Here is a 26,790-nt window from a genome sequence, read left to right as displayed (position 1 = left end):
AGCAGTGGATGAGTGTTCCCCTTTCCCCACATCCCCTCCAACATTTGGTATCATTTGATTTCTTGATCTTAGCCAGTCTGACTGGGGTAAGGTTAAACCTTAAAGTGGATTTAATTTGCATTTCCCTGATTATTAGTGATGTTGAACACCTTTTAAGATGTTTCATAGCCATGTTTATTTCTTCTTTTGAAAACGTTCTGTTCAGCTCCTTAGCCCATCTTTCAATTGGGTTGCTTCTTGTTTTGGGTGAGGGCGGGGCCAGGACCAGAAGTGGTGCTCCTGGAGCCCTAGAAAGGGACTGGGTTGCTCTGGGTGAGAAGGGTCAGGAAGCAGTATTGGTTCCCCAGGTGTCTGGGGCCCCAAGACTAGGAGTGGCGCAGGGCTCAAACTAGGAGTATAGAACGGCGAGGGGGGGGGATGGAAGGGTGAATGTGGCTTCAAGAATAAAGTTTTTAAAAGAATATTTTATGCCTTTCCATTTCTGCCATTCTATAGATAAATCCTTCTTGGAAACAGAAATAATTCACAAAAAATTGTAACTTAAACATTACAAGTTGAAGCCAGGCATGATGGCTCACACCTTTAATCCCTGTACTCAGAAGGCAGAGGCCGATGAATCTCTATGAGATTAAACACACACACACACATACACACACACACACACACACACACACACACACACACAAATAAAAACAAGAACAATAAAATTCAACTCACAAGTTGGGCTTTTTGGTTTGCCTTCCTTGCTTCCTTCCTTTCTTCCTTCCTTCCTTTCTTTCTTGGTCATTTTTTGAGACACGGTCTCCCTGTAGCCCCAGCTGATGTGGAACTCAATATGTAGACCAGGCTGACCTTAATCTCACAGAGATCCACCTGCCTCTGCCTCCCGAGTGCTGAGATTAAAGGCATACACCACTACATCCTGCCTCAAGATTGTTTATTTTATATTAACTCTGTGCTAGTATTTTGACTATTACACACACACGCACACATATAATATGGAAACTGAAATATGTTGTACTATCTAGGTTTGAAGTTTTATACAGAATGTAATGATTTTTACATCTCTGTACTATTGGTTATAGTATAAAGCAATAAGTGAAGATTATGAACTCTTGAGGGTATTACTTGTTTGTACTTCTTCACCTATTCACTATCCATGTGATTTTAATTCTTTTGTGTAGTTCATTCCAACTTAAATTTTGTTCTTGGGACTCTGTTGGCATTGGATATACAGTGTTCAACAAGCAGGCAAGGTCTCTACAATAGCCATGGCACAACTTCCACACTGCAATACTATAGAGGACACTTGACGGCTATCTAAATTGGAATGTTCTTGCCCTACCAAGGATTCTTTGGCAGGAGGGCAATCAGTGCATTCTTTTCACATGCCTGGCCTTTCATATGCTTCCTAGCTTTCCTAATCTTATTCGCCCAGAACTTTATTCACTGCCCATCGTGTTCTTTAAGACACTATAAATTGAGGAGTAAATCAAAATCATAGTCAACTCAAGGATGTAGCTTGTAGCTGAACAATAGAGCATGTATATGGTACATTTTCTGTATATTTTCTGGAACTGACCAACTGATCTGCTGTTCTTTACAATCTTATGTTGCCCATATTATGATTCTTCTTAAACCCAGAGCATGACTTCTTTTCTATTTTTTTTCATTCCTTCAAACTTTTATTTAAATGTACTGATTTGATGATAGATTTTTAGATCTTGTTAAAAGCAGCCACATCCATGGACCGCACATAGTCCTCAAACACAAAAATCTGCTCCTCCAGCATATCTGTTCCAACTTTATCATCTTCAACTACACATTGTACTTGAAGCTTTTAAATTCCATATCCCACTGGAATCAATTTAGAAGAGCCCCACACCAAGCCATCTGTTTGAATTCTTCTGACACACTCCTCCAATTTCTCCATATCTGACCCATCATCCCAAGTAAGATGGAAGACTTTGTTAAAACTGTAGGGATTTTGGCTTTCTTTGATTCATACTGTGCAAGATGTTCTTCTTGGAGACTCTTTGCTTCTTCACTTTCCTCCTCCTCATCAGATCCGAAGAGGTCAATGTCATCATCACCTTTAGCATCTGTAGCTCCACTTCCTGTGGTGTCTTCCACAATGACAGGGCCATACTTGCCCAGAGACTTCTTCACTCCTGGCAGGATGGCTTTTTCCTTTTCATATAACTTGATGTGATTATACAAATGGGCATAACACAAGTCAGCAGGCAGTGGGCCAGTGACTGCTTCAAATACTGCCACAGCTGCTTGTGATGGTACACACCTCTCAATGCAGCTCTTGTCTGCCAGGTAATCATTGAGCACTGGGAGGGTCTCTGAAACCCATGGCATCGGCTGGATCCCAGAGCTGGATGGCAGCAGAAGGAAGGAGTGCAAGGAGGGCACGCCTAGTCGAGAGAAAAAAAAAGCTTTTTCTCTTTTTTGAGTTATGTATAAATGGGACCATTTAGAATGGACTATAGCTTTTTTCTGGTACCTGGCTTCTTTGTTCCACTTTCAACTTTGTGATATTCATTTATATTGTTTCCTATTACTGCGGTTTATTCAGTCTACACTAAGTATTCATTTAGGCTGTATGTAGTTTGAGGGTATTATTGACTGTACTTCTGTGAACATTCCTATGGGGTTTTGGGGGAGTACATACATGTGCATTTCTGTTAGACATAAACCTCCATCAAGTTTTTATGTGGTGACAAGAAAGATACACATGTGGGGAGAATAGTCTTACATGCAGTCCCCAGAGCTAGCAGAACTTGACATGTTCCGTCAACTGAAGTGAGTGGGAACCCAAGGGAAGAAGTAAAGAAGGTCTTTTCTTGTTTTTGCTTGATCCAGTTCTACTTTTGACCTCTGACACTGAGATCACATGTTTCATAATCAGCCTCATTTGTTAAAGACAATGTCAAACATTTGTCATATTTAGGTAACCAAATAGTCTAAATGTCATATAAACTCACAGAAATTTACCTGAACATATCATAAGTTTCAGGGTTATAAGCACATTTGAGAAAACTAAAGAGTGATTTAAATGAAGAGTAGTAGACTATACAGAATTCATTTGCCTCATTTTAACAAAACTTAGTAATTACTTTGCATTACCACTGTCAAGAGGCTTCTGGCCTGAAGTCATTTCACAGATTTACTGTATCTGCTTTTTCAAAACTACAGAAAAAATTTTACTTTGAATGTGTACAGTGATACACAGACACATTCATATATGGTGTATATAGACAAACAAAAACAAAAACAAAAACATTTTCATTAAATAAGGACTATTTTTTATAGGGTCATTTGTAACTGTATCTAAGTACCAATAAGTTTCTACTATATATTAATAGTACTACAAGAAACCATAAAGCTCATTTATGTTAGTATTGGTATAAAAATATTTTAATGTTTGCTTTGTGAAATACAAAAGAAGTTAAAAATAAATGTTTCATGTTACCTTTTGAATTTTACTACAAAAGGAGTGTGAAGAAAGTTATTAATAAAAAAATGGTTTTCAAAGTCTTCACTGAATACTTTAGACAATCTCTATACTATCTCAAAACAAAGTCTTATTTTATAGCACCCACAACTTAGCAAATCAAATTTGAGAAATCAAGAATATTGAAAAAGGAATAAACTAAGCATATACCATCTATAGCAGTTAATGTAAATTTATTTACTTATGTATTTTATCTAGTTATTATCTGAGAATCAAATACAGACTCTTGTTCATGTTGATATATTCTAATTCCTCACAAAAAGAATACTTTTGCAGATATAGCCCTTCAAACAATAACAATAAATTATTCTGTTACATGTAATCATTTTCTAGTTGTCTATTAAGTTTCCTATATACTTTACTAATCTTTAAAAGATTAAAAAACACATATAATTCATACGTTTGCAGTTACAGTTTCTGATAAATTTCAGTTACTTGACAGCATTAAGATTATTTTCTACAGTAAAAATGACACAGGAAACAAAATCAGTCAAAGCAGAAGTAGAAGAAAAATCAAAAACAATAGTAGGCAGCATTATTAAAGTAGTCCTTTTCCTAGAAATGCCGATGGCAAGTTATCTTTCAAGAGTTAGCACTTAAAGTAAAAAAAAAAAATGCTACTGCTGCAATCTATGATCATTAATATTTATTACCAACTTGACAAGACTGAGAATTACCTAGGAGACTAGTGAAATCCACTTGAGAATCTATCTGTGAGGGGATTAACTGAGTGGGGGAGATCAACCCAGAAAGTGGGTGGCACCAACTCATGGGCTGGAGGTCTAGACACAATACAAGGGAGAAAGGGAGAAAGCCAGCAGAACACAGGCATTCTCCGCTCTGCTGCTTGCCTGCCACAAAGTCAACTGCTCTGCTCTTCCACACCTTCCCCATCATGAACTGCTACCTCTGAAACCATGAATCAAATAGATTTTTCTGCTCTCAGGTTGTTTTTGTCAGGTATTTTGTCCAAGACACAAGTGACCAATACACAATCCAAAGTTTTCCTTTAAAATAATAATAGCTCTACAATAACAAGTTGAAATCTAAAGGAAAGGCTGAATTGGCCAATTCAACTGTTTAAGAGAGTATATCAACATCATCTTCTCATAAAACAGTTTCTAGACCTCTGACATCTCTGATACAACTATTATGTGAGAATAAGTCGCCCAATTTTCCCACTAGCATTTCAAATAAATACATTATATAGCATCAAATAAATTAAATGACCTGAGATTTGGAAGTCCTTACAAGAAAGAGGGAAAATGACATGGAAGGAGCATAATAAAAAGTAACAAGGAGAAGGGAGTAAGCATGCTGAAACAGAAAGTCCATAAATGGAAAGGAAACAGAGAATGACCATGGGCAGTCAGATCTCTGCAAAGGACAAAATCAGAAACCCGGGAGAACCATCCATAGTCTCCACTCTCCCTATAGAAATCAAGTAAAGAGTTGTCCCTTTCTGACAAGCCTCCTATTACAAATCCATCTTAATAATTATCCTCTTACATTTAATTCTTTGACTTGTGCTCTACCTGTTATATATTCACATGTGAACTCATATATGCTGTGCTGAATAGTTTTAGTGTCAACTTGACACACCTGGGTTGAGGGAACCTTAATTGGAGAATTGTCTCCATTGGACTGGCCTGTGATCATGTTTGTGAAGCATCTTCTTAATTTTATTGAGTGATGTGGGAAGGCCCAGCCCACTGTGGGTGGTGCCACCCCTGGGCAGATGGGCCTATGTTGTATAAGAAAGAAGGTTGAGCATGGGCCAGGGGAGCAAGCCAGTAAGCAGCGTTCCTCCATGGCCTGTGTTCTAGCTCCTGCCTCCAAGTTCCTGCCCTGAGTTCCTAACCTTGGGCTCCCTGATAAACTGTGACCTGGGAGATGTAACCTGAATAAACCCTTTCCTCCCCAAGTTAGTAGTGGTCAGAGTGTTTTGCCACAGCAATGAAGAAACAAACTAGAACAAAAATTGGTACCAGGAGTGGAGTTTTGCCAACCTTGGTGTTTGGGGGAGGATTGTGGAAGCGTTTGGAACTTTGGGTTGGCAAATCCATTGAGTGCTTAGAGTTTGTTTCTGTGAAGCTTGGAACACTTATGCTGAAAGAGTTGTGAACAATGGAGGCCTGGCTTATGAAGATTCAAAGGGAAGCAGAGACTATCAGGACTTTTGAGTGATATTTTGAATTGAGAATCTATAGGTTCTGGTCAGCTGAGGCTGAAGAATCAGCTGTGATTAAGAAGAGACCAGAAGAGACCAGAACCTGAAGTAAAACCTTTGCTTTACTAGGACAACTGATGCTGGTTAGCTGGGGCTGAAAAATCAGCTGTAAGTAACAAGAGACCAACATCACCATTGTGAAATATTCTGGGAAGTGTTTCCTCAGGGTCTGCACACAGAAGCTATGGTCAAGAGGGGGCCTGAGACTCCATCTCTAGGTAAAGTACGACTTGGTAATGTGTAAGAGTCTCCTGCATGGTTCTGGTGTTGAAAGTGTGAAGGGGTCACAGAGAGCAGCTGAGGCTTGGCACTCTGAGAGGCCACGAAAGGCCATAGGTGAAAGTGTAGCTTCAGTTGCAGTGACAACCCCAGAATTGAAAGGGATCATGGAGAGAATCTGAGGCTTTGCACCCCAAGAGGCAAGAAGGGGCCTTTGGTGAAAGCATAGCCTCAGTTTCAGTGGAGGCCCCAGCTTTTTGGAGATGCCAGGACCGTGGGATGACCACCAAGGACAGCAGTAGGTGTGAAATGGAGCTGGCCTGGGTCTGCAAGACAAGCTGTGTGTGCTGTATATGGCAGAATCAGAGAAGTTGAGCTGCCAGAACCCTTTGGAGGCCAGAAGATCATGAGTGAATCCCAGATGTCCAGCCTTGAGCTACTTTGCTGGACTTTGGTTTTGCTTAGGTGTGCCCTATTCTTCCCTTTGAAATAAGACAGTACTTGTTTTGGATTTTACAGAAGCCCACAGTTAAGAGACTTTGAAAAGAGACTATGGACTTTTAAGTGTTTGGATTTTTTAATGACTGTGGGGCTTTTAAGGTTTTAATGTTTTTTTTCAATATTTTATTATTTTTATTTTATGTGTATGAGTGTATTGCCTGCATGTATGTGAGTGCGCCCATGTCATGCAATGCCGCAGAGGCCAGAAGAGGGCTTCAGATTCCCCTGGAACTGGAGTTGAGGATGGTTTTTAGCCACCATGTGGGTGCTGGGAATTGAACCTGGGTCCTCTGCAAGAGCAGTCAGTTCTCTTAACCACTGAGCCATCTCTCCAGCCCCAAGGTTATACTGTTTCATTTTGTGATAGTAACACCACATCTTGGGGACAAGAAATGGAAAGGATATAGTTTAATAGTGATGTGCTTATGTGTCAAGCTGACAAGGGGTCAATTGGGCTGGGTAGCTTTAGTGTCAACTTGACACATCTGGGTTGAGGGAGCCTCAATTGGGGAATTGCCTCCATTGGACTGGCCTGTGGTCATGTCTGTGAAGCATCTTCTTGATTACTGAGTGATGTGGGAGGGCCCAGGCCACTGTGGGTGGTGCCACCCCTGGGCAGGTGGGCCTATGTTCTGTAAGAAAGTAGGTTGAGCATGGGCCAAGGGAGCAAGCCAGTAAGTAGCATTCCTCCATGGCCTGTGCTCCAGCTCCTACCTCCAGGTTCCTGCCTTGAGTTCCTAACTTTGGGCTTCCTGATGAACTGTGACCCAGGAAATGTAAGCTGAATAAACCCTTTCCTCCCTAAGTTGGTAGTGGTCAGAGTATTTTGTCACAGCAATGGAGAAACAAACTAGAACATGTGCATAATCCTGCTTTCTCTGACATCCTCTGCTATACATTTAACTGTACAGAATAAATAAACCCTTATTAAATGAATGGAAGAAACAATAATGATATGAAAGAATAACACCACAGATTAAATATGAGATTTTTCAGGTTTGTGGATATTTATTAAAGAAAAATCTTGCTAAATGCCAAGGCAAGCATTTACATTATAGGGCTGCAAAATGGAATTATGTTTAGGCCAATGAAACACCACAATCGTTAGATTCAACAGCAGTTGCAATCACTCCCTGGAAATTTTCCATTTGGGAAAAACTTAACTTATGCTATTTATTTTGAAGCTCAGACTTCAATATAACTGCCTGTTATTTTCCATCTTGATCATTCCTACTGTACTGGGTGCTATATACCCCCAGCAACGTGGTCAAAATGAAGACACCATCTGCCTAGGGAATGAGAGGAATCAATCTATAGGGGAGTTTTACTCAAAATTTTAAATAGTTCCTTTAACTCCAAATGAAACTTACTACTTTGGTATAGATGTTTAAAGCCCTTAACGGCTGTTAATATTGACATGATTCAAGTTGAAGACATAATGTTTAATGAATATTATCACTCTCCTTTTATCTTACCTAGTTCAAAGTTGATGTAAACAAATATGCAACAAGTTCTTGTGTAGATAAAAAATCTTCTGATGTCGTAGAATATAAATTATTTTAAGATGTTCTATTTAGGAAGTAGCTAACATATTTTAATAACAAGCAATTCAAGGCATAAGGAATAGGTCTGCAGGGACAATATGATACAAAGTATGTTTGATGCTGGGTGACCTTTTGGGTATTTTGTAAATTACTCCTGTTTGGAGGCCTAGGAAAGCAAAAGTGAACAAATTAAACAAAAATAAACAAAGAAAAACCCCAGAAATTAGCTACAGTGGTCTCAAGGAAGCTCCTCTTCTTCTTAAAGGATTTCCTTGGGTTACAAGCCATGTTGACATTCCACCAATTAAAGTTCTCATTGGAATTGTAAAACTTCTTAACTTACCAAAAAGGCTGCATGGTCCTCTGGGAACGTACTACATATTGCTTGACACAAGGTGAGAACCAAATATTTACTGAATAAATCAGTGTTTTCAAGCTAAAGATTTCATGGTAAAAAAAAAAAGTCTCAAGGGGGCAGGACAGATGGTTCAGTGGTTAAGAGAACTGGCTATTCTTGCAGAAAACCCAGGTTCATATCCCAGTACCCATATGGTGGCTAACAACTGCCTATAACTCCAATTCCAGTAGGATCCAACACCCTCTTCCAACCTCTGGGGGCATTGTACAACACAGGTGCAGCTACATATATGCAGGCATACACTCATACACACAAAAATAAATAAATTAAAAAAAATCTTTAACACCATCTCCTAGCACCAAATTCTTATATGTGAGTACATAACCTGATGTAACTGCAGGAGCGAAGAAAATAGAAAGGAACCAGGGAGGTAAAGGGAAAGAAGGAGCCTGAGAGGGAAGAACAGTAGGAGACAGATATTACCAAGCAGAGAGTGGGTAAAATAGTAATTTAAATGGAAGGGGGAGAGGGAAGATTATACAAGGAACAATGGGAGTAAAGGAGAAGGAGCTCAAGAGAAGGAAGACCACAGAAGACTGGTGTTATCAAGGGTGAAATGGGGAAAATGAGGATACTTTAACTGAGGAGAAAGGAGACAGGGAGAGAGGGAAAAGATAAATAATGCTCAGCTGTTGTTAAAAAAAATAGAGGGAAAGGTATTACTTCAAAAGTCTTCTGAAAAATTATACATACAATATCACTATATGAGTCCATGTGTATAGCTGAAGGCTATATAACAAGAAACAGTATCAGACAGGAGAAACCTCCCTTCAAGTTGTTGGCCAGGGTAGTCCAAGAGATTCCAAAAATTAGACAGGCTATTGCCACAGCCCTTGATTGCCTCCCTGAGCTTGAAGGTAAGACCCTATTGCTAAAGACAGGACACAATTCAGACATAGGAATTAGAACAATGGAGCTGTAACTGACCTGGAAACCACTTCCCTGAAGGCTAGTTCTCATAGGTTTAGAGGACACCACACAAAATGCTAAGGTAGAGCATCAATTGATGGTCCAACCTCAGCTTTAAGGCCTAATAACCACAACAATGGCCAGCACAGCAAACTATATTGTGCCAGTAGTAGCACTTTTATCTTGGGAGTTAATCAACAGCTATCCAATTGGACCTAAAGTCCATTAGATGAAAGGGAACTCATGTGGGAATACTGCAAACATAGCCAAATACACATGGCTGAAGAGGCCATAGATCTTAGAGAAAACCCCAAGGCTGTGACATCCCTAGACAAACATAATTTCTTACCATGTGCTATATATGGATCCTTATATTCACAGACAGGTATGACAATCACCACTCATCAAAGAATTTTCCTTTGCAACAGACAGAGGCTATTACAGAGTTCCACAACTGTTCACACAGAGATTAAGTGTCTGTGAAATGCTCAACCCTAAGAGACACATCTAAAATGGAAGACTCTACATCTAAGAGTCAAGGAACATAGTGGAACAAGGGGTAGAAAAAATACAAATGTATCTCTCCACTGGCATCCACAAAGCTTCCTCATGCAACAGAGGGCAATGAACCCAGAGCTCAGAGATCACTGTGGAAGAGGGGGCAGAAAAGACTGCAAGAGTCAGGGAACAAGGTGCATGACCACATGGAAACAGAGTCTTATAGGCTCCTGGGACTGTGCTCATATAAACCTACAGCAATAGTGTCAGCATGTACAAGACCCATGTGAACTCAATCAGACAAAAACCTAGCATAGAGCTGTGTAAAGGGGCAGCAAGGCCCTAGTCTCAGCCAGAGAACTACTGGCAGCTGATTACTGCTGGGTGAGGAAGAGTTGATCTTGAGAGACTCTAGATAGGCTGACTAGACCCCAGTGGATGAACATGCACTGAAGAAGGTCAGGGGACACTAACTTGAGTTGGTAGGCCTTAACACAAATGACAGAATATTTGAAATCTGGGGGGGAGCAGCTAAGGGTGGGTAGTAATGGGGGAGAAGGTCAAAAGATTATGATGCTGTGTATGAAATACTCAAAAGTTCAATAAAAAATAAACAAAAAGAGATGAACACACAGAGAATATTTATAAAAAGAAAATCTACTCACCCTAAGTAAATGAACAGAAAAGACAAGTTCTACTATTATAATATACCTTTACATATTATTTCAGGAGAGAAAAACATTCCTAATAGGCTTAGATAGTTACCTATTTACAAATACAACAACTAAAACACTTATTTACCTTAATTTCTCCAGAAAAAATACAGAGCAATTTCTAAAGGTCCTAAGAGCTAAATCTCATTTTTTATTTAAAAAAAATGTGTTTCCACTTAAGAGAAAGAAAGCATCTGAAACCACTAAATTGTACTTTCTTACATTTCTAGCACTTAAAAACAACTGAACTGGTTTTCTGTTAAAAAAAATCAACTAGTAATACGTTTTGAAAACAAAGATTCATGGTGAGAAACCAATGCAAACTAATGCACAGCAAGCCCATTGTGAAACATGATCTTTCATTCTGGTTATCAATTAGGCTGACAATTTAGTATAAGTAATTTTAAAAATAGATAAATTACCATTTTTTACTCACTTCAAAGCTTCCTCAAATTTGTGAATTTTCTTTTGAGCATCTTCTTTTTCTTTATCAAGCTCGCTTTGCAGTACATGAACCTATGACAAGACCATGTGAAATTTACAGGAAGATAGCGATACTCAAGAACAGAAAGAAACGGCAGTGTCAAGTTCACTTTAAACATAAAATCAGATTTAGATATTTCAAGGCAGAAACTTTCTTAACTGTGATCATTTAACATAGAATAATTTTAATGCTCTTTCCATATGAATTTTTGATCCAAAGTGAATAAATATTTACATCTGACTACATGTAGAGTCTCTTAAATGAATTGACATATACCAAACTCAAAAAGGTATCAATAACTTTGATTTTCATTTTTGTGTTTTATTTATTTGGCTTTTTGAAACAGGATCTCCTTGTAGCCCCAGTTGGCCTCATGTAGATAAGGCTGGAGGCCTTGATCTCATAGAGATCTGCCTGCCTCTGCCTCCTGTTTGTGGGTATTAAAGGTGTGTACCACTGTGTCTGCCTCACTTTCATCTTTTAAAAAATTGTAGTTTTGCCAAAGGAAGAGAATTTCACAAAATTCAAGAAAATAAAATAAATAAAATTCTCCAAACACAGAACCGTTATGATGAAAGTCTTCTCTTCCATTGCTGAGCATGACCTGTACATCCATTTATCAAGTTATGAATGAAAAACCTCATCACGACGAATGCCTTCTTAAATGGAACATTCTTTGAGTAGGTAGGATGGCTGCACCAATCACAAGAGCTAAAGGAAAATTTCTCTTCACAAATTGACAAATGTGATACATGTGGACATTATCGGGATCTGAAAAAAAAAACAAAAACCTAGCCTGGTCTACACAGCAAGTTCTAAGTCAGTGTAATAGTTTGAATGAGACAGGCTCCAAGTATTTGGACATTTTGTTCCCAGTTAGTGGTGCTGTTTTGGGAGGTCTTAAAAGGTGAGGTCATGCTGGAGGAAGCACATCACTCGGGGCAGGCTTAGAGAGTTCTTAAGCCTTGCTGGATCTCCAGCCACTCTGTTTGTCCTGTGCCTGCTTGAAGACGTGAGAGCTTAGCTTCTGCTCTTTCTCCAGCCACCTCTGCTGCCATGCCTCCCCATGGCATGATGGACTCCTGCTCCTTTTCCTTCTATAAGTTCCCTTGGTCATGGTGTTTCTACAACAGCAACAGAAAAGTAACTAATACAGCCAGCTAAGTCTACATGGTGAGACCCTATCTCAAAAAAATATGTAACACAATCCTTAGCTGGACAAAGGGGGAAGGAGTTAAACAGTTCCACACACATGGCAAGTGAGGTTGCAGAGCCTCCTGAGAGTTAAGGAAGTTTTAAACCTGTACTGGTACTGACCAAAAGTTGTCAGCTGGTCTTATCAGTTTGGATGGGGACCTCTTTAACACAAACCTACATTCTTTGACCTTTTCTTTTTATAATTATCTTGGATTTTCTCTTTTTATAAAGTAGATAAATCAGTAAAATCCACTGTTTCCTTACAACTAAGCACAGTGAAACTAGAGTGGCGATTTTTCATATCAAAAGGCCTCTGCTGGTTGCTATGACAACAACCACTGAAAAGTAAAACAAAACTGAGAAGCAGGGAGGAAATGCATGGTTTGGGGACTGAACGATCAGAAGTAGAAGACACAAGCCCCCTTCCCTTTCTAGTCCTGTAAATGTTCGATTTCAAGTTTCTCATAAAGACTATTTTTCTTATTACAAGGAAAAGAATAACCTCACCTTGAAAAATCTTTATCACTCAATATATCTCACTTTGCATAGAAAAAAATCTGTTTCTCAAAATTTAACCAGATTCAAATTTAAATTATTGTCTTACTTCTTGTGGATTCCTAATATATACTATAGTGCTTGGCACACAGCAAGAATGTTAAATTGGAATACAAATAAATTTTGTACATTTTTTTTTGGAAAATTGATCTAGAATTACATGGTGACTTTAAATGGAGTTCTAGAATCAGACTACATGCATTTGTATTCCTCCTCTTCCTCAAGTTATTTAACATTCTATGTCTCAATCCCTTCTAAAAATGGGATCAGCAATAAATGTATCAAATCTTTGTGATAAGAATAAATTACTCCGGGTATTCTTAGGAATACTAAGAACATAATAAAACTCTCAATAAATGTAAAAAATTACTATTACTGTGTCAGATTAAACACCACATAAAAATATTTTCTTGATTACCGACAATTACCATGTGCACAATGCACAAGACTGCCCTTTCAGAAAACAGCCCCTGAACTGCTAAGTATTCTGAGTTCTTGTAAGTCCTCTTCATCATTTGCTGTTCAATCTTAACCTGTGTCGGGTCTTCAGTTTATGCTTCTTAGTTATTGTTAGTTTGTAACATCAGCATCTTGATCAAATTCAGAACCATTTCTGAAGGGACAGTGAACTACGTGGGAGGGGAATAAGGGCTTCTCTCTGGGTGAAACAAATATACACTGACACAGTCTTAGGCTAGAAGCTCTTTCTCATTTATTGTATTATTCCCAGTGCTCAACATAGCTGGACCAGAATAGAATAGTCAATAAAGGATGTTCTGGGTTTGTTTCCACTTAACACAACATTTTTAATTGAATGTTTGGGATCCTTTTTGAATTATAGCTTTATTTTGATTTATATTTCAGATATGTGAAAGTAAGATAATTAAGTACTATGCAAGGTATCAATGCATACTGATCTCAAAGACTTTATTTTAATATTTTTGTTGAAATATTATGTAAATCATTGTACATGGAAGAAAATTAAGGAACAACATAAAATATGTTATTGTTTAACATCTACTTTTTATTTGTATTTTTCATTTATATTCTATTTATATTTGACAAAGAGTCTTGCTATGTTGTCTAATGATCGTATGGAATAAGGCAATATGATATGCATCTCATCTTTCCCCAAAATATAGTGAATAGCACATATGAATATATACACATGGTAAAACGATGAGAACATAAACTAGATAGTTAAGACATTTAGCTTACTCTCATACATGAGAATTTACTATAAGTAATTAACTTCAGTAGCCATAAGCACATTTATTGAACAATTGATAAATATGATTTTACTCCCTTACAGTCCCCAACTTTAAGTAATCAAAACAGGAGTACTTGTAAAAGTGAGAGAGACTATGCTCTCCATCTATCAGGAAAGTCGTATACTGCAGCAGATATCATGACATAGCAAAGAGTACAAAACTGAGCCTGGCCCCAAAATCAACCAGCTGGACAACAGCACTGTATCTCTTAACTGCTCTAATCTCTGCTTCTCAGTGTTAAAAATATGGGTGCTGGTTATATGACTTTGCTAAATACGAGGACAGCACAATTTCATTTTTTTTAATTTCAGGGAAGGTACATATCCTTTTATAGACTATCATGTCAGAAGCAGTTGGAAAAAACAATCTAATACATTACATATAAAGCAGTTGTGAAATTTAAAAAATTATTTTAAACATAATGATACAAAGTAAATATGAATGCTAAACACTGGAATAAAGTTCATCAGAATTCATATTTTGATTGTTACACGATACATCAGATTGATTTGGGGAGGCTAACTCAACTCAGGCACACTTTTAACTGTGCATGTTTAGCATCTGTCTCATGTTCTTCTTTAGGTAAACAGCACCATCCTTCTTTACTCCCCAGTGCCGTTTTGGGAAAACAAGCCATAGGTTATATTTGTAGGAGGCAGGTGTTTCCTTACTAGCAAAATCATTTACTCTAACCATTTCCTGATTTAACAGATTGGGACACTTCATCAAACAATGACATTTAGTTTTACAGCCTATTATCTGTTTGATGTTCAAAGATCTGAAGAGCAGGCAACAGCCACCAGAGATCAATAAAGACCATGAGATAATATGTATGTGCTTAAATTAGGGACAGCATCTGATGCAGTTTCTTTCACAAAGACAAGTTGGAATGGTATGTTCTCATCCTGCTGCTTTCACACTGGCATGAGGAAATAATGTCATTCAGATGGCATTTCCTCTTCTGAACAGATATTCAGAACTAAGTTGTATACCGAAAGTTATTGAATGTGCACACCTGTAACAGTGTCTCTCAAACAAAAGACCTATACATACCATTTAGCTATCCAGTTACATAGTCCAAGCCTATGTGAGATTTATGTCAGCTCTTTGAGCTGTCAGAAAGGATATTCCCTCAGGGGTGTACAAGACATCAAATCTTCAAGGCTTGAGATCACAGCAGGTTTAATAAAGAAGAACAGATGTCAATTTAAAAGGGAGAGATTATGGAATTGTGAAATGAAAAGTGGCATGCTGGGCAATGTTTTATTTCATTATAAATAATGGCAGGAACATATGTAATATGAACAAATAAATATGGCTATTTTTCCCCTAAAGATTGCTGTTGTTTTAAACAAGTCATGTTTACACTGAAAATAATAAAATGTAGCCAGCTACTTTCTTTAAAAAGTGAGGCCAATTGATAGCTCCTGGAAAGGGAACAACTATACCTGCCATACCTTATAAAGAGGTTTTAGGTCTGTTCTCAGGGTGAACTAGAACAGGAATGGCCAGGAGGTTACTGATAAAAATGGAATTATAACAGGGAATTAGACATTGTCTTTCCTAAAAATGTACGGGATTCTCAACTTGAAACCCACAAGGTAATTGAAGGCAAGAGGAAACCCAGCCTTTCCTTCTGCATTCTGAATCTGTCTTTTACTTTGGGTCACCTGCTTACCTCTGCAGTATCAGGGTCAATCACTCAAGGAAAAATTTATCTACTATTCAGTGATACCTAACTTATCTCATTCCCTTTCTAGGCAAAAGGCACAAAGATAAGATTAACTTACTGTCAGCTTTTCACAATGTCCTGCTCCAGGCCCACAAAAAAGTAAAAGCTCTTTCCAGTCATCTTTCTAAACCCTGGATTACAAGAACAGCAGAGTCTAGCAGGAGAGATGACCCCAGATGAGAGGAATTATCTGTGGTAGTGAGATCATACCCTGGAGCATGAATAATCATCTCCTAAGAACCAGCTTGTCCCCTCCAGCTATATGGACTTCTTCATATCACCTTGTAGAACTAGAACTGAGATAATGACCCAGGGACTACAGGACTTGTTTGACTATGCATACCACTTGTCCTCCTTGCCCCAATTCTTTCTCTGTTTAAACTTTAAGCTCAGGCCTATACCCAAAAGATGGGCTTTGGGTCCTTGGACCCCTTTGTTTCTCTTCCCAATGCACACTGATTAAATCTCCTTCCCCTGGTTTTCACTACTTCTTAGCTCTTCAGTGTGTTGGGACAGGTGGCAAAACCTGTCTTTTAGGCTACCAGAGTGGGAGCTTTTGTCATAAACTACAGTTACAAAATAAGTTCTCTCATTCCCTTCATTGTACCTATCCACGAGGAAGAAAGACTGATAGCAGAAAACTTAGTTTACGTAGTAGCTAAAGACTCAAGAAAAGAATGGTAGGAGAAAGAACCATCTAGGCCTATCTCTTCATCAAATAATCATCAGGACTTAAAGAAGTTTAAGAGAGGAATATATTCTTTCACTGTTAGTCAGTGTGTGCCTTGGTCCTTACACCAGCCCAATCTGTTTCACAAGCAACCAGATACCATTCAAAGAAGCTGACCACAGAGCAGTAGGTTAGAAAGGTACTCCATAATGGAAGAGAAGCCAAAAATCTTCCCAATGAATATGGATGAACAAATACACCCAGATTAATCCAGGGGCCTTACACAGTAGAAGAAAAGACTTACTGCAATGCATGTTCTTTTCTTTGGTAGGCAAGATACTTAGGAAACTGCATGCATTGCTCAGCAATAGAAACTAAAAAACTTCTTTACTTCAATAAAGGCACTTCACCTTGTTTAAATACCATTTTGTACATGTGAAATATACTAAAGACCTTGCATTGACCTATGAAAAAACTGCAGAAGTATGAAAATTATTATAATTTTAAGGAGCATATATACAGGTCAATATGCATCAGAAGAAATACTTTTGTAAATGATGAAAATATTCTTTATCTCACACATCTCTTGGCTGTATTAAGTTCTTAGAGGACAGAGCTTACTATCCCCAGCCTGACCTTATTACCTAATATAATACTTTATCTAATGGAAGCCCTTAATGTATAGCTACTGAATAACTAGATAGATAGAAAAGATGTATTACAAAGTACAATGAGAATGCTGTATCAACAAGATTTAGCTTTAATTTATATGTATCTTAATGACAGGGTAAATCTCATATTATATGCATATTTCACAAGTGGATTCTTTTGGCAAATATTAGAAGCACACCTAATAATCAAAATATCAACAAACATTTGTTATTTCCACTTCTTTTTTACTGTCCATGTCTAATATCAAACAATTTCAGAACTGAAGTGTTGGTCACAAATCTGTACTTTGTTGCCTAATATATCAATAACCCCTTGGTTATTACTGAGGACAAAAATACTAACATATATCAGTGGAGATAAGTACTATTCTGAATGACGAGAAACTGTTAATCAAGTTTTAAGTAGCAGTCAGTTCTTTTAATGTTTTGTGGTTTTTGGTTACACATATCATACAACAGAATGTAATGTAAATCTCATTATTTTTAAACTGGTAGAAAGAAAATATAATTTCAATGTGTTTTTCAAAGTCATTCTGTCAATGATGCCCTTCATTCGTCAAAAAGAGCATAAAAAAGTGTTATAACGTCAATATGATTAACAACTGAACTAAAGCTGTTCATAAACATGAAAATTGAGAAAGCTCATTATGTTGGAAAGCTGAAATTAGAAACAAATAATTCTTTATATGGCTTTTTAAAATTAAGCTCCCATTAACTGCTTCAATTGTTATTTTAAATGTTTATAGTTTCCTACCAAACATACCTTTTTCTCATAGGTGTGTTTTAAATGGTTTTTTTCCATGTGAAACTTGTTTTCTTGATCCTGTGAATAATAAATGTTTTTATATTTAAAATTGCTACTAGAGACAATAGAATTAGTAATCCAATAAAAGAAATGTATCTACCTTGGTGTCAAACTTTACTCCAGAGTTTTGCATATTACTGGCATGCTATTAAGAGAGCCCTAATTTTCTAGGCCACAAAAAGGAACGTGAGTGGCTTTTTATTCTGAGACAAACAACCTCAGTTGTCTGAAAATGCTACTGTTCTCAAAAGCACCTACTTCACAATGTAGTAGCATCTTTGTGACCCTTAAGATTACACAATCAATAAAGGCCAACTAATTCAATATGGAAATGATAAATATGAGGCTACTTCATGTACTCATCCTTGATGCTTTTTGACTATGAGAAAAAAGGAAAGATCTGAAAGCCATGAGAAGAGAGAAGAGGAAGGAGGAATACCAGTGGAGCCAGGAGGGAATTTAAATGGGGGAATTTCTCTAAAACAATAAAAAGATTTTTCTTTTTATTTTACGTATATTAGTGCATTGTCTGCATGTGTGTAAGTGCACCCATGATGCACATGCCTGTGGAGGTCAGAAGAGGGCATTGGATCCCTTGGAACTAGTGTTACAGATGGTTGTTAGTGGCCATGTGGGTGCTGAAAATTGAACCCTGGTCCTCTGCAAGAGCGGTTAGTGAGCTTAACTGCTGAGTCGTCTCTGAGCGCCAATTTTTTTTTCTGTATCAAACCAGAAATCTGATCGCATACCACACTAACCAATAATATAATACATGTAAACAGAAGAGCAGCAAAGAGGTCCCCCTTTCTCTATATAATTTAATATATATCCTATCAACAACAGTGTGCAGATGCATAACATTGACAGTATATAAATAATGGACATCAGGTAGGACTTACAATATTTAATACATTTTAATAATTTTATTTTTAAACTGGCATACAAGGTAGTAGATATCACTGTGGCATTTTGGAACAAAGTATTTTATTAAGTTCTTTCCCCCTCATCCTCCCCACCTCCCACTGCTAATACCCCTCTTGCTGACCCCCCTTGTTTTCCTCTGTCGTGTTCCATATGTTCTTTTCCCAATCCACACCCTTCCCTATCACCCACTTTACCTTCTCTTGGTCTCTTTTCTAGATTTTAGGTTTTCCCACATTTATACCCACGTATATATGTTTATATATAAATGTATACACTATAGGCTAGGAACCACATATGAGAGAGAACATGAAAGTTCAGTCTTTCTGAGTTTGGGTCACCTTACTTAATATACTTTCCAAATTCATTCATTTTCCTGAAATTTTCAAGATTTAATTTTTAATTCACTGCAGATTTTGTTTTTAAACTAATCTCAAAAAGATATCATACAAATTAATGAACTTTTATTCTCTCTATAGAAGCATCTTCATTTCTTAGATAAAAAAATCAATCATACAATCAGAAATGCCTACCTACTCAAAGGCTTTTTCTAAGTATTCTTTAATTGACTCAATTATAAACACAGATCAAAAAAGTAAAGGTGCATCGGGGCCCCTATTCTGGTACAAGACTCACTTTGATTTGCTGTTCCCTTTGGCGTTCTGACTCCTGTAGCTGCTGTTTCAGTTGACAGACATTCTGCTCTAACTCTTCAATCACACCAGATGTCTGGGGGGTGGAGGTGGGGGTGGGAGAACAAAAACCAGAACACTGATTTTTTTTCTAATACTTTCACACTTTTGGTTGAAAAAAATATATGATTTTTACCCTTAAAAATTCAGTCAGAATTAAAATCATCTATAAATATGAATGAAAAAATACTTTAGAAAGACAATATAAAATTTAATCTTTTTGAAGAAATAAAAGTTTATTAATTATACCTCAATAGGAACAGTGAGCTGGGCAACAGAGTATCACTTGCAGCTAAATACAGATCTTTTGATGTAAAAATGTAAATCAAAATCTACATAGTGCTTCATATTATGAAAATGTAACACTGATTTAAAAATTCACAGAAAAATGTAAAAATTTAAAAAGAAAACTAAATTAGAACCAATATTCCAAAATAATAATAATGCCTGTATCACTCTTCAAATGTACTAATATTTCTTCTCAGAATTTTTTTCCTTCCTTAAAATTTTCATATTTAAAAAGGTTAATTTATAGCAGAAGTACTTGTGTGGCCTATTAAATATTTAACATTTCAATATTTCAAATATCAGCAAATATATAAATTTTAATTTTTATTGAATTTTTAAAAATTTCATACAGAACATCTCAAACAATCTTACTCATCTTTATACCCTGTCCCCACTGGCACCCTCCCATAGCCACCCACCCCCACTGGAGCCCATATACTCTGCCATCCCTTTTAAGGTCCACTATGCTGTCAGTGCCCCCAGCCATTCCCCAGGGCAAGTCCATCCACTGAGTCTAGTCAGCATATCTAGAGTTCCTTGCTTTAGGAAGATCAGCTCTTCTTCATCTAGCAGCAGTTGCCAACATTCCTTCAGGTAAGATTGAGGTCTGCTGTTCATTTTCCCAGTTCTATGCTAGGTTATTATCTGCCTGAATTTGCATGGGACTGTTGTATGCTGACACCACTGCCATAGAATCATATGAGCAGGGGTCCTTGGATAGGACTTCTTTATTAAACTTTACCCACCCAAGGCTCAAGGACCATTGTGGAAGAGGGGGCAGAAAGATTTTAAGAGCCAGGGAGGAGGTGCATAACCATATGGAAACAGAGTCCTACCAGCAAATATTTTTGAAGTCTCAGTCATTTCAAGAACAAAATGAAGAAGAGAATAATTTCAAATGGAAATCCTTAGTTTCTACATGCTGCCTCTGGCTGCAGGATGAGCACTTGTGCCATGTGTGACCAGCATATGCAATACCTTAGAGACTGAAAGCGCATGTTCTTGTTTCAGGAGGTTGATATCAGAATCGTACTTGGTTTGTAATAGTTTGATATTCTGTTCATAATCGTTTACAAGATGTTCTTTCTCTTTATGTAGTATGTTGCGCCTAAAACAGTAAGATAAAAAAAAATCTATTTTTAGAACCAATTTCTAAAATGAGTCTTTAAATCAATTAAATTCAAATATATTATCTTTTAATATATCAAATAAGTATCCATGTGTTCATCAACTAATTACAAACATGTTTTAAACAAAGACTTCAAAAATAAGCAAATAATTCTATTAGAAACTTCATAACATTAATTGCACAAGTATAATAATTTTTGCAGGCTATTTATAAAGCTAATATTAGTATTTTATAGGAATACTCATTAGATTCACATAATACCTTGTTTTTACTTCTTGTAATTCACTGCATGCTATGTGGTAACTCCTTTCAAGTTCCAATTTTTCTTGAATTAATTTTTGCTTCTGTAGATTACTGTTCTCTGCTTCTCCAGTCAGCTGCTGGACACGGGCCTCCAGTTCTTTGACCATGTGGTTCTAGAAAACAGGTCATTGTTAGGTAATCCTCTAAATGACTTTACAACATTTTGTAGCAGTAAGCACCCTGAAGAAAACATATTACCAATTAAATTAAAACAAATATATCATAATCAATATTAGTAAAAACTAAATCTCTAAACGAATCTTTTAAAAATCACTTTTTACCATAAAATAAATAACAACACATGTTCAGCCATTCATTGATCTATTGAATGTTGAGTGAATCCAGCAATATTCCAGGATATAGGAAACGGTAAGAAAGACAGGTTCCTCTCCTTAGGCCTATTACAATCTCTTTATGCTTCTTCATTATACTTTAGATTTGTCCTTTTCACTTAAAGTTTTTAAAACTTTTTAAACTATAAAAGTAATATGATACTTTTAAAAAATCTACAACCCCAAACTTTAATACTAGAACTACCATATAACCAATATGTTCATTACCTCCAAGTATATAGGAATAGCTCATTACGTAGCTACCATGTTGTCATACACATTCTCTTTTATTTCACCTGCAATGGCTTATTTTGATACGTAAAAATTCTTTTTAAAAAAAATTCATTTTTATTTTATGTGTATGTGTGTATTGCCTGCATGTAGGTAAGTACATCTATGTCATGCAATGCCTGCGTAGGACAGAAGAGACTGTCAGATCCACTGGAACTGGAGTTCTGGTTAGTTGTTAGTTGCCATGTGGGTACTGGGATTCGAACCCGGGTCTTCTGCAAGAACAGCCAGTGTTCTTAACTGCTGAGCCATCTCGCCAGCTCATACATAAAAATTCTTATTGAATTTTTGTGAGGTTCATACAATGTATTTTGATCATATTTAGATCCACCCTCCCCTATATGCACCCCTCTCATGCAGCCCTACAAGTTTTCATGTATTCTGTCATGAAGAAGCAAAGTTGTCCTGTCCAGCAAAGTTGTGTTCCTAAATGACCTTCAGTGTGCATCCATCCATTGTAGCCTGGTTAATCTATCTGCTGTCACACACTTAAAGACAAACAACTCTCCCTCTCCCAGTAGTTATCGGTTGCCAGTACTTTCTCAGCTGAAGTTAGGGCTTCTTACCTACTTCCCCACTTCTATGCTGGGATTCTGTCTGGCTTGAGCTTACATGAGTCTTGTGCATGCTGTTACCACTGCTTTAAGTTCATACTAGTAACTTTCCTGTTGTCTGGAAAACTCTGTTTCCTGTGGTCATTCAACACCTGTGGCTCTTGCAAACTTTCCATCTCCTCTTCTGCAATGATCCCTGAGCCTTGGGTGGCAGAGATTTGATACAGGTGCTCTATTCAGGGAAAAGTTCTCTGTAGTCTCTTATTGTCTGCACTTGGGGTAGTTGTGGCTTTCTGGGTTAGTCACCATTTGTTGTATAAGGAAGCTTTGCTGATCAGAGTTGAGAGATGCATTAATATTCATTTTTACCCCTGTTCTCCAAGGTTCCCTGAGCCTTAGGTGTAAATGTTGCATTGTAGAAGTATCAGCTAGGACTGGGTACCTAACAGACGCTTATTATCTGCATTTGACAAATTGTGAAAATTGGTAATAGTCTCCATCTACTACAAAAAGAAGTTTATTTGATGAGTAGTGAGAGGTACGCTTGTCTGTAAATATAAGGGTACCTATTCAGAATACAGGAAGAAATTACATAGGGTCTAGGGGTGTGACAAAAGTAGATTTCTCTTTAAGATATATTACCTCTCCAGCCACCTGTATTTGACTATGTTTACAGCACCACACAAGTTCACTCCCATTGGGAAGGCCTTAAGTTCAATTAAGCAGTTGTTGATTCCCTTAAGATAAAAGTGCCACTACTACGCCAGTTGAAATTATTTACTGGGTTTGCCATTGCTACATTTGAATAGAATCACTGATTAGTTTTCTCCCTTGGTAGTTTGATAGTATCTTCTATACTATACACAAAATACGTGTGTGTGTGTGTGTGTGTGTATTATATATACTCAGGCTGGGTAACTAATTGTGGAAATTTTTAATAGTCTCCATCTGTTACAAAAAGTTTATTTGATGAGTAGTGAGAGTGTGTGTATATGTACACACACACACACACACACACACACACACACACACACTGTAGGATTTTGAATTACTACATTTCTCTCTGGCTTTTCAAACCACCTAACTGGGTTTATTTGGGTTGTTTTGTTTTGTTTTGTTTTTTATCTTTCCTCTTTTTCCCTCTGTATGACCTTCCCTAGTCCCTCAATGGTAAAGTATCCCTGTTTGCCCACCATTTCCCCCTTGACAACACTGTCTCATACAATTCCCCTCTCTCAAGCTCCTTCATTCCTTTTACACCCATGGCTCCTTCCCATATTCCTGGCTTCTGCAGTTATATCAGGATATATAGTCACATCTAAGGATTTGGAGCTAAGATCCACAAATGAGAGAAAACATACATTGCTTGCTTTTCTTAGTCTGTGTTACCTCATTTAGTAAAAAGTTTTCTAGTTCCATCTATTTACCTGAGAATGTCATAACTTAATTTTTCTTGACCCTCGAGTAGACTCCATTGTGTACACATACCACATTTCCATTATCAATTTGTTGGTTGAGGGACATTAGGTTCTTTCTATTTCTTAGCTATTGTTAAAAAAAAAAAAAAAGCAAGAGCCAGGCGTGGTGGCACACACCTTTAGTCCCAGCACTTGGGAGGCAGAGGCAGGCGAATCTCTGTTGAGTTCAAGGCCAGCCTGGTCTACATATCAAGTTCTAGGCCATCTGAGGCTACAGGGAGACCCTGTCTCAAAAAGACCAAAAAGGAAAAAAAAAAGCACATAACAGACACGGGCTACAGGGAGACCCTGTCTCAAAAAGACCAAAAAGGAAAAAAAAAAGCAGCAAGAAACATGGCTAAGAAGTATATTTTAGTAGGACACTGAGTGCTTTATATGTGCCAAGGAGGAGTATAACATCATCATATGGTAGATTTATTTTTGTCTTAGTTCTCCACACTGATTTTCACAGTACTTGCACCAGTTTGCAATTCTACAAGCAATAAATGATACCTCCTTATTCTTTGCATCCTTACCAGCATTTAGTTCAACATTTTAAGGTATTTCTTAGCCATTTTTATTTCTTATTATTTTGAGAGCTCTCTGTTCAGACACATAGCCCATTTTTTAATTGGGTCATTTGTTTTCTTGAGTCTGTTGGATTAAAAAAAAATTTTTTTTGAATTTTCCTGACTTTTATACAATGTAATTTGATGGTATTTAGATGCCCTTCCCTACTCTCATCTCCTTTTATTTTTCCCTGGCCAATTTAATATACTCTATTATAGAAATAATAAGATATATAGCGTCTATTTGTGTCTCCAAATGCCCTTCAGTGTAGGTCCATACATTGGAGCCTGGTTAACGTACCAAGACTCCTTTGCTTAAAAGAGACTGTCTCTGATCCTCCCAGCAGCCATCTGTTGCCATAATTTCCTTATGTAGAGTTAGAGTTTCTTACCCACTTCTTCATGTCTATGCTGGGATTTTTCTGGTTTGAGCTTGCGTGGACTTGTGCATGCTGTCACCTTTGCTTTGAGTTCGTACAAGTAACTGACCAGTTGTCTGGAAAACTCTGCTTCCTTATGGTCATCCACGACCGCTGGCCTTTACAATATTTCTGCCCCCTCTTCCACAATGCTTGCTGAGCCTTGGAAGCAGAGGTATGATATAGGTGTCCTGTTCAGGGATAAGCATTCTGCAGCCTCTTTTTCTCTGCATGTTGGCCCATTATGAGTTTCTGTGTTAATTACCAGTTGTTGCATAAGCAAATTTCTTTGTTGAGAATTGTGAGATGCATTAATCTATGGGTATAACTCATTAAGAGTCAGTTTAATGCAATAACTATTTAGAAAACTATGGATGTTAATCCCCTCTCATATGTATAGCTGGTGAAGATTAGATTTTCTCCCACTCTGTGCGCTTCCTCTTCCTTCCACTAGTTGTTTCCTTTGCTGTGCAGAAGCTATTTAGTTTAATGAGGTTCCATCTGTCAATTGTTGACTATAATTCCTGAGAAACTAAGCCTGATTTAGAAAGTCCTTTCCTACACCTTTATCTTCTAGGTACCCCCTATGTTTCCTTCCAACAGTTTCAGAGTTTCAGGTTTCACATTGTGGTCTTTGACTGATTTAGGGTTGATTTTTCTGCAGAGTGACAGATATGGGTCTAATTTTACTCTCCTACACATAGAAATCCAGTTTTCCCAACACCATTTTTTGAAGATGCTGTCTTTCCTCTAATGTGTATTTTTGGAGTCTTTGCCAAATATCAGGTGCTTGAAAGAGTGTGCACTCATGTTTGGATCTTCTATTTTGTTCCATTGAACTCCATGTTTATTTTTGTGCCATGACCATTTTGTTTCTATGACTATAGCTCTGTAATATAATTTGAAATCTAGTATATAATTCCCTCAGCATTTCTCTTTGTGCCTAGAATTGCTTTGTCTATCTGAGGTTTTTGTAATTCCATATGAATTTTAAGATTTTTTTTTCTACTTATGAGAAGAATGTCATGGAGATTTTGATTAGGCTTGCACTGAATCTATAAATTGCTTTTGGTAGGATGGTCATTTTCACAATATTAATTCTACCAACCTATAAGCATGGGAGGTCTTTCCATCTTCTATCTTCTTCAATCTCTTTGTTCAAAGATTTCAAGTTTTTATTGTAAAGGTCTTTACTCTCTTTGGTTAGGTTTATTCCTGATATTTTACTTTTTTGAGGCTATTGTAAATGAGAGTGTTTCCATTGTCACAGCAATGAAGAAACAAACTAGGACAGAGATTGGCACCAGACAGTGGGATAGTTTGAAAGTACAAAGACAGGAAATGCTGGAAGCCACCTGGCCTGTGGTGTGATTGGGATCACCCAGTAAGCATTCCCTACCATGTGGTCTGGTTTCAGTAACTCATCTGCTATCCTGCTAAGCTGTAGAAAAACATTAAACTGTAATCTTAAAAGTGTAACTGTCTGACTTTGATTGCTTTGGGGACCTGAAAAGTAGGGGAAAATGTCAAGGACAGCGGCAGGTGTGAAATGGAGCTGGCCTGGGTCTGCAAGATGAGCTGAGTGTGCTGTGGACTACAGAGTCAGAGCAGTGGAGCTGCCAGCACCCTTTGGAGCCAGAAGATCGTGAGTGAATCCCAGATGTCCAGCCTTGAGCTACTTTGCTGGACTTTGGTTTTGCTTAGGTGTGCCCGATTCTTCCCTTTGAAATAAGACAGTACTTGTTTTGGATTTTACAGAAGCCCACCCACAGTTGAGACTTTTAAAAGAGACTATGGATTTTTAAGTGTTGGATTTTTTTAAGGACTGTGGGGTTTTTAAGGCTGTACTGTCTTATGTTGTGATATTAATGTTAATATCATAGCTTGGGGACAAA

General features: G+C 37.5%; 1 protein-coding gene and 1 pseudogene across 14 annotated transcripts in view; both read right to left on the bottom strand.

Moving 5' to 3' along the window:
- Positions 1-26,790, bottom strand: part of Cep112 (centrosomal protein 112) — a 576,146-nt gene that overhangs the window by 360,499 nt on the left and 188,857 nt on the right. For 12 of the 14 annotated variants that reach the window (XR_003851118.1, XM_029568391.1, XM_029568396.1 and 9 more), the window contains 5 exons: positions 21,232-21,386; positions 20,820-20,949; positions 19,498-19,590; positions 17,899-17,958; positions 10,992-11,071 (listed from right to left, as the gene is read on the bottom strand). Coding sequence is in view for 13 of the 14 variants with exons in the window: in XM_029568391.1 (XP_029424251.1) it covers positions 10,992-11,071; positions 17,899-17,958; positions 19,498-19,590; positions 20,820-20,949; positions 21,232-21,386 (518 nt within the window). In the remaining variant the exon portion in view is untranslated. The remainder of the gene's footprint in view (positions 1-10,991; positions 11,072-17,898; positions 17,959-19,497; positions 19,591-20,819; positions 20,950-21,231; positions 21,387-26,790) is intronic. The other 2 variants (XM_029568392.1, XM_029568395.1) reach the window with 2 other exon arrangements.
- LOC103742205 lies at positions 1,718-8,305 on the bottom strand (annotated as a pseudogene).

This window comes from Nannospalax galili, unplaced genomic scaffold, assembly GCF_000622305.1.
Source record: "Nannospalax galili isolate Female #2095 unplaced genomic scaffold, S.galili_v1.0 scaffold781, whole genome shotgun sequence".
Classification (NCBI taxonomy): Eukaryota; Metazoa; Chordata; class Mammalia; order Rodentia; family Spalacidae; genus Nannospalax; species Nannospalax galili.
Note: the sequence above shows the minus strand (reverse complement) of the source record. Positions and strands in the feature narration are given on the sequence as shown.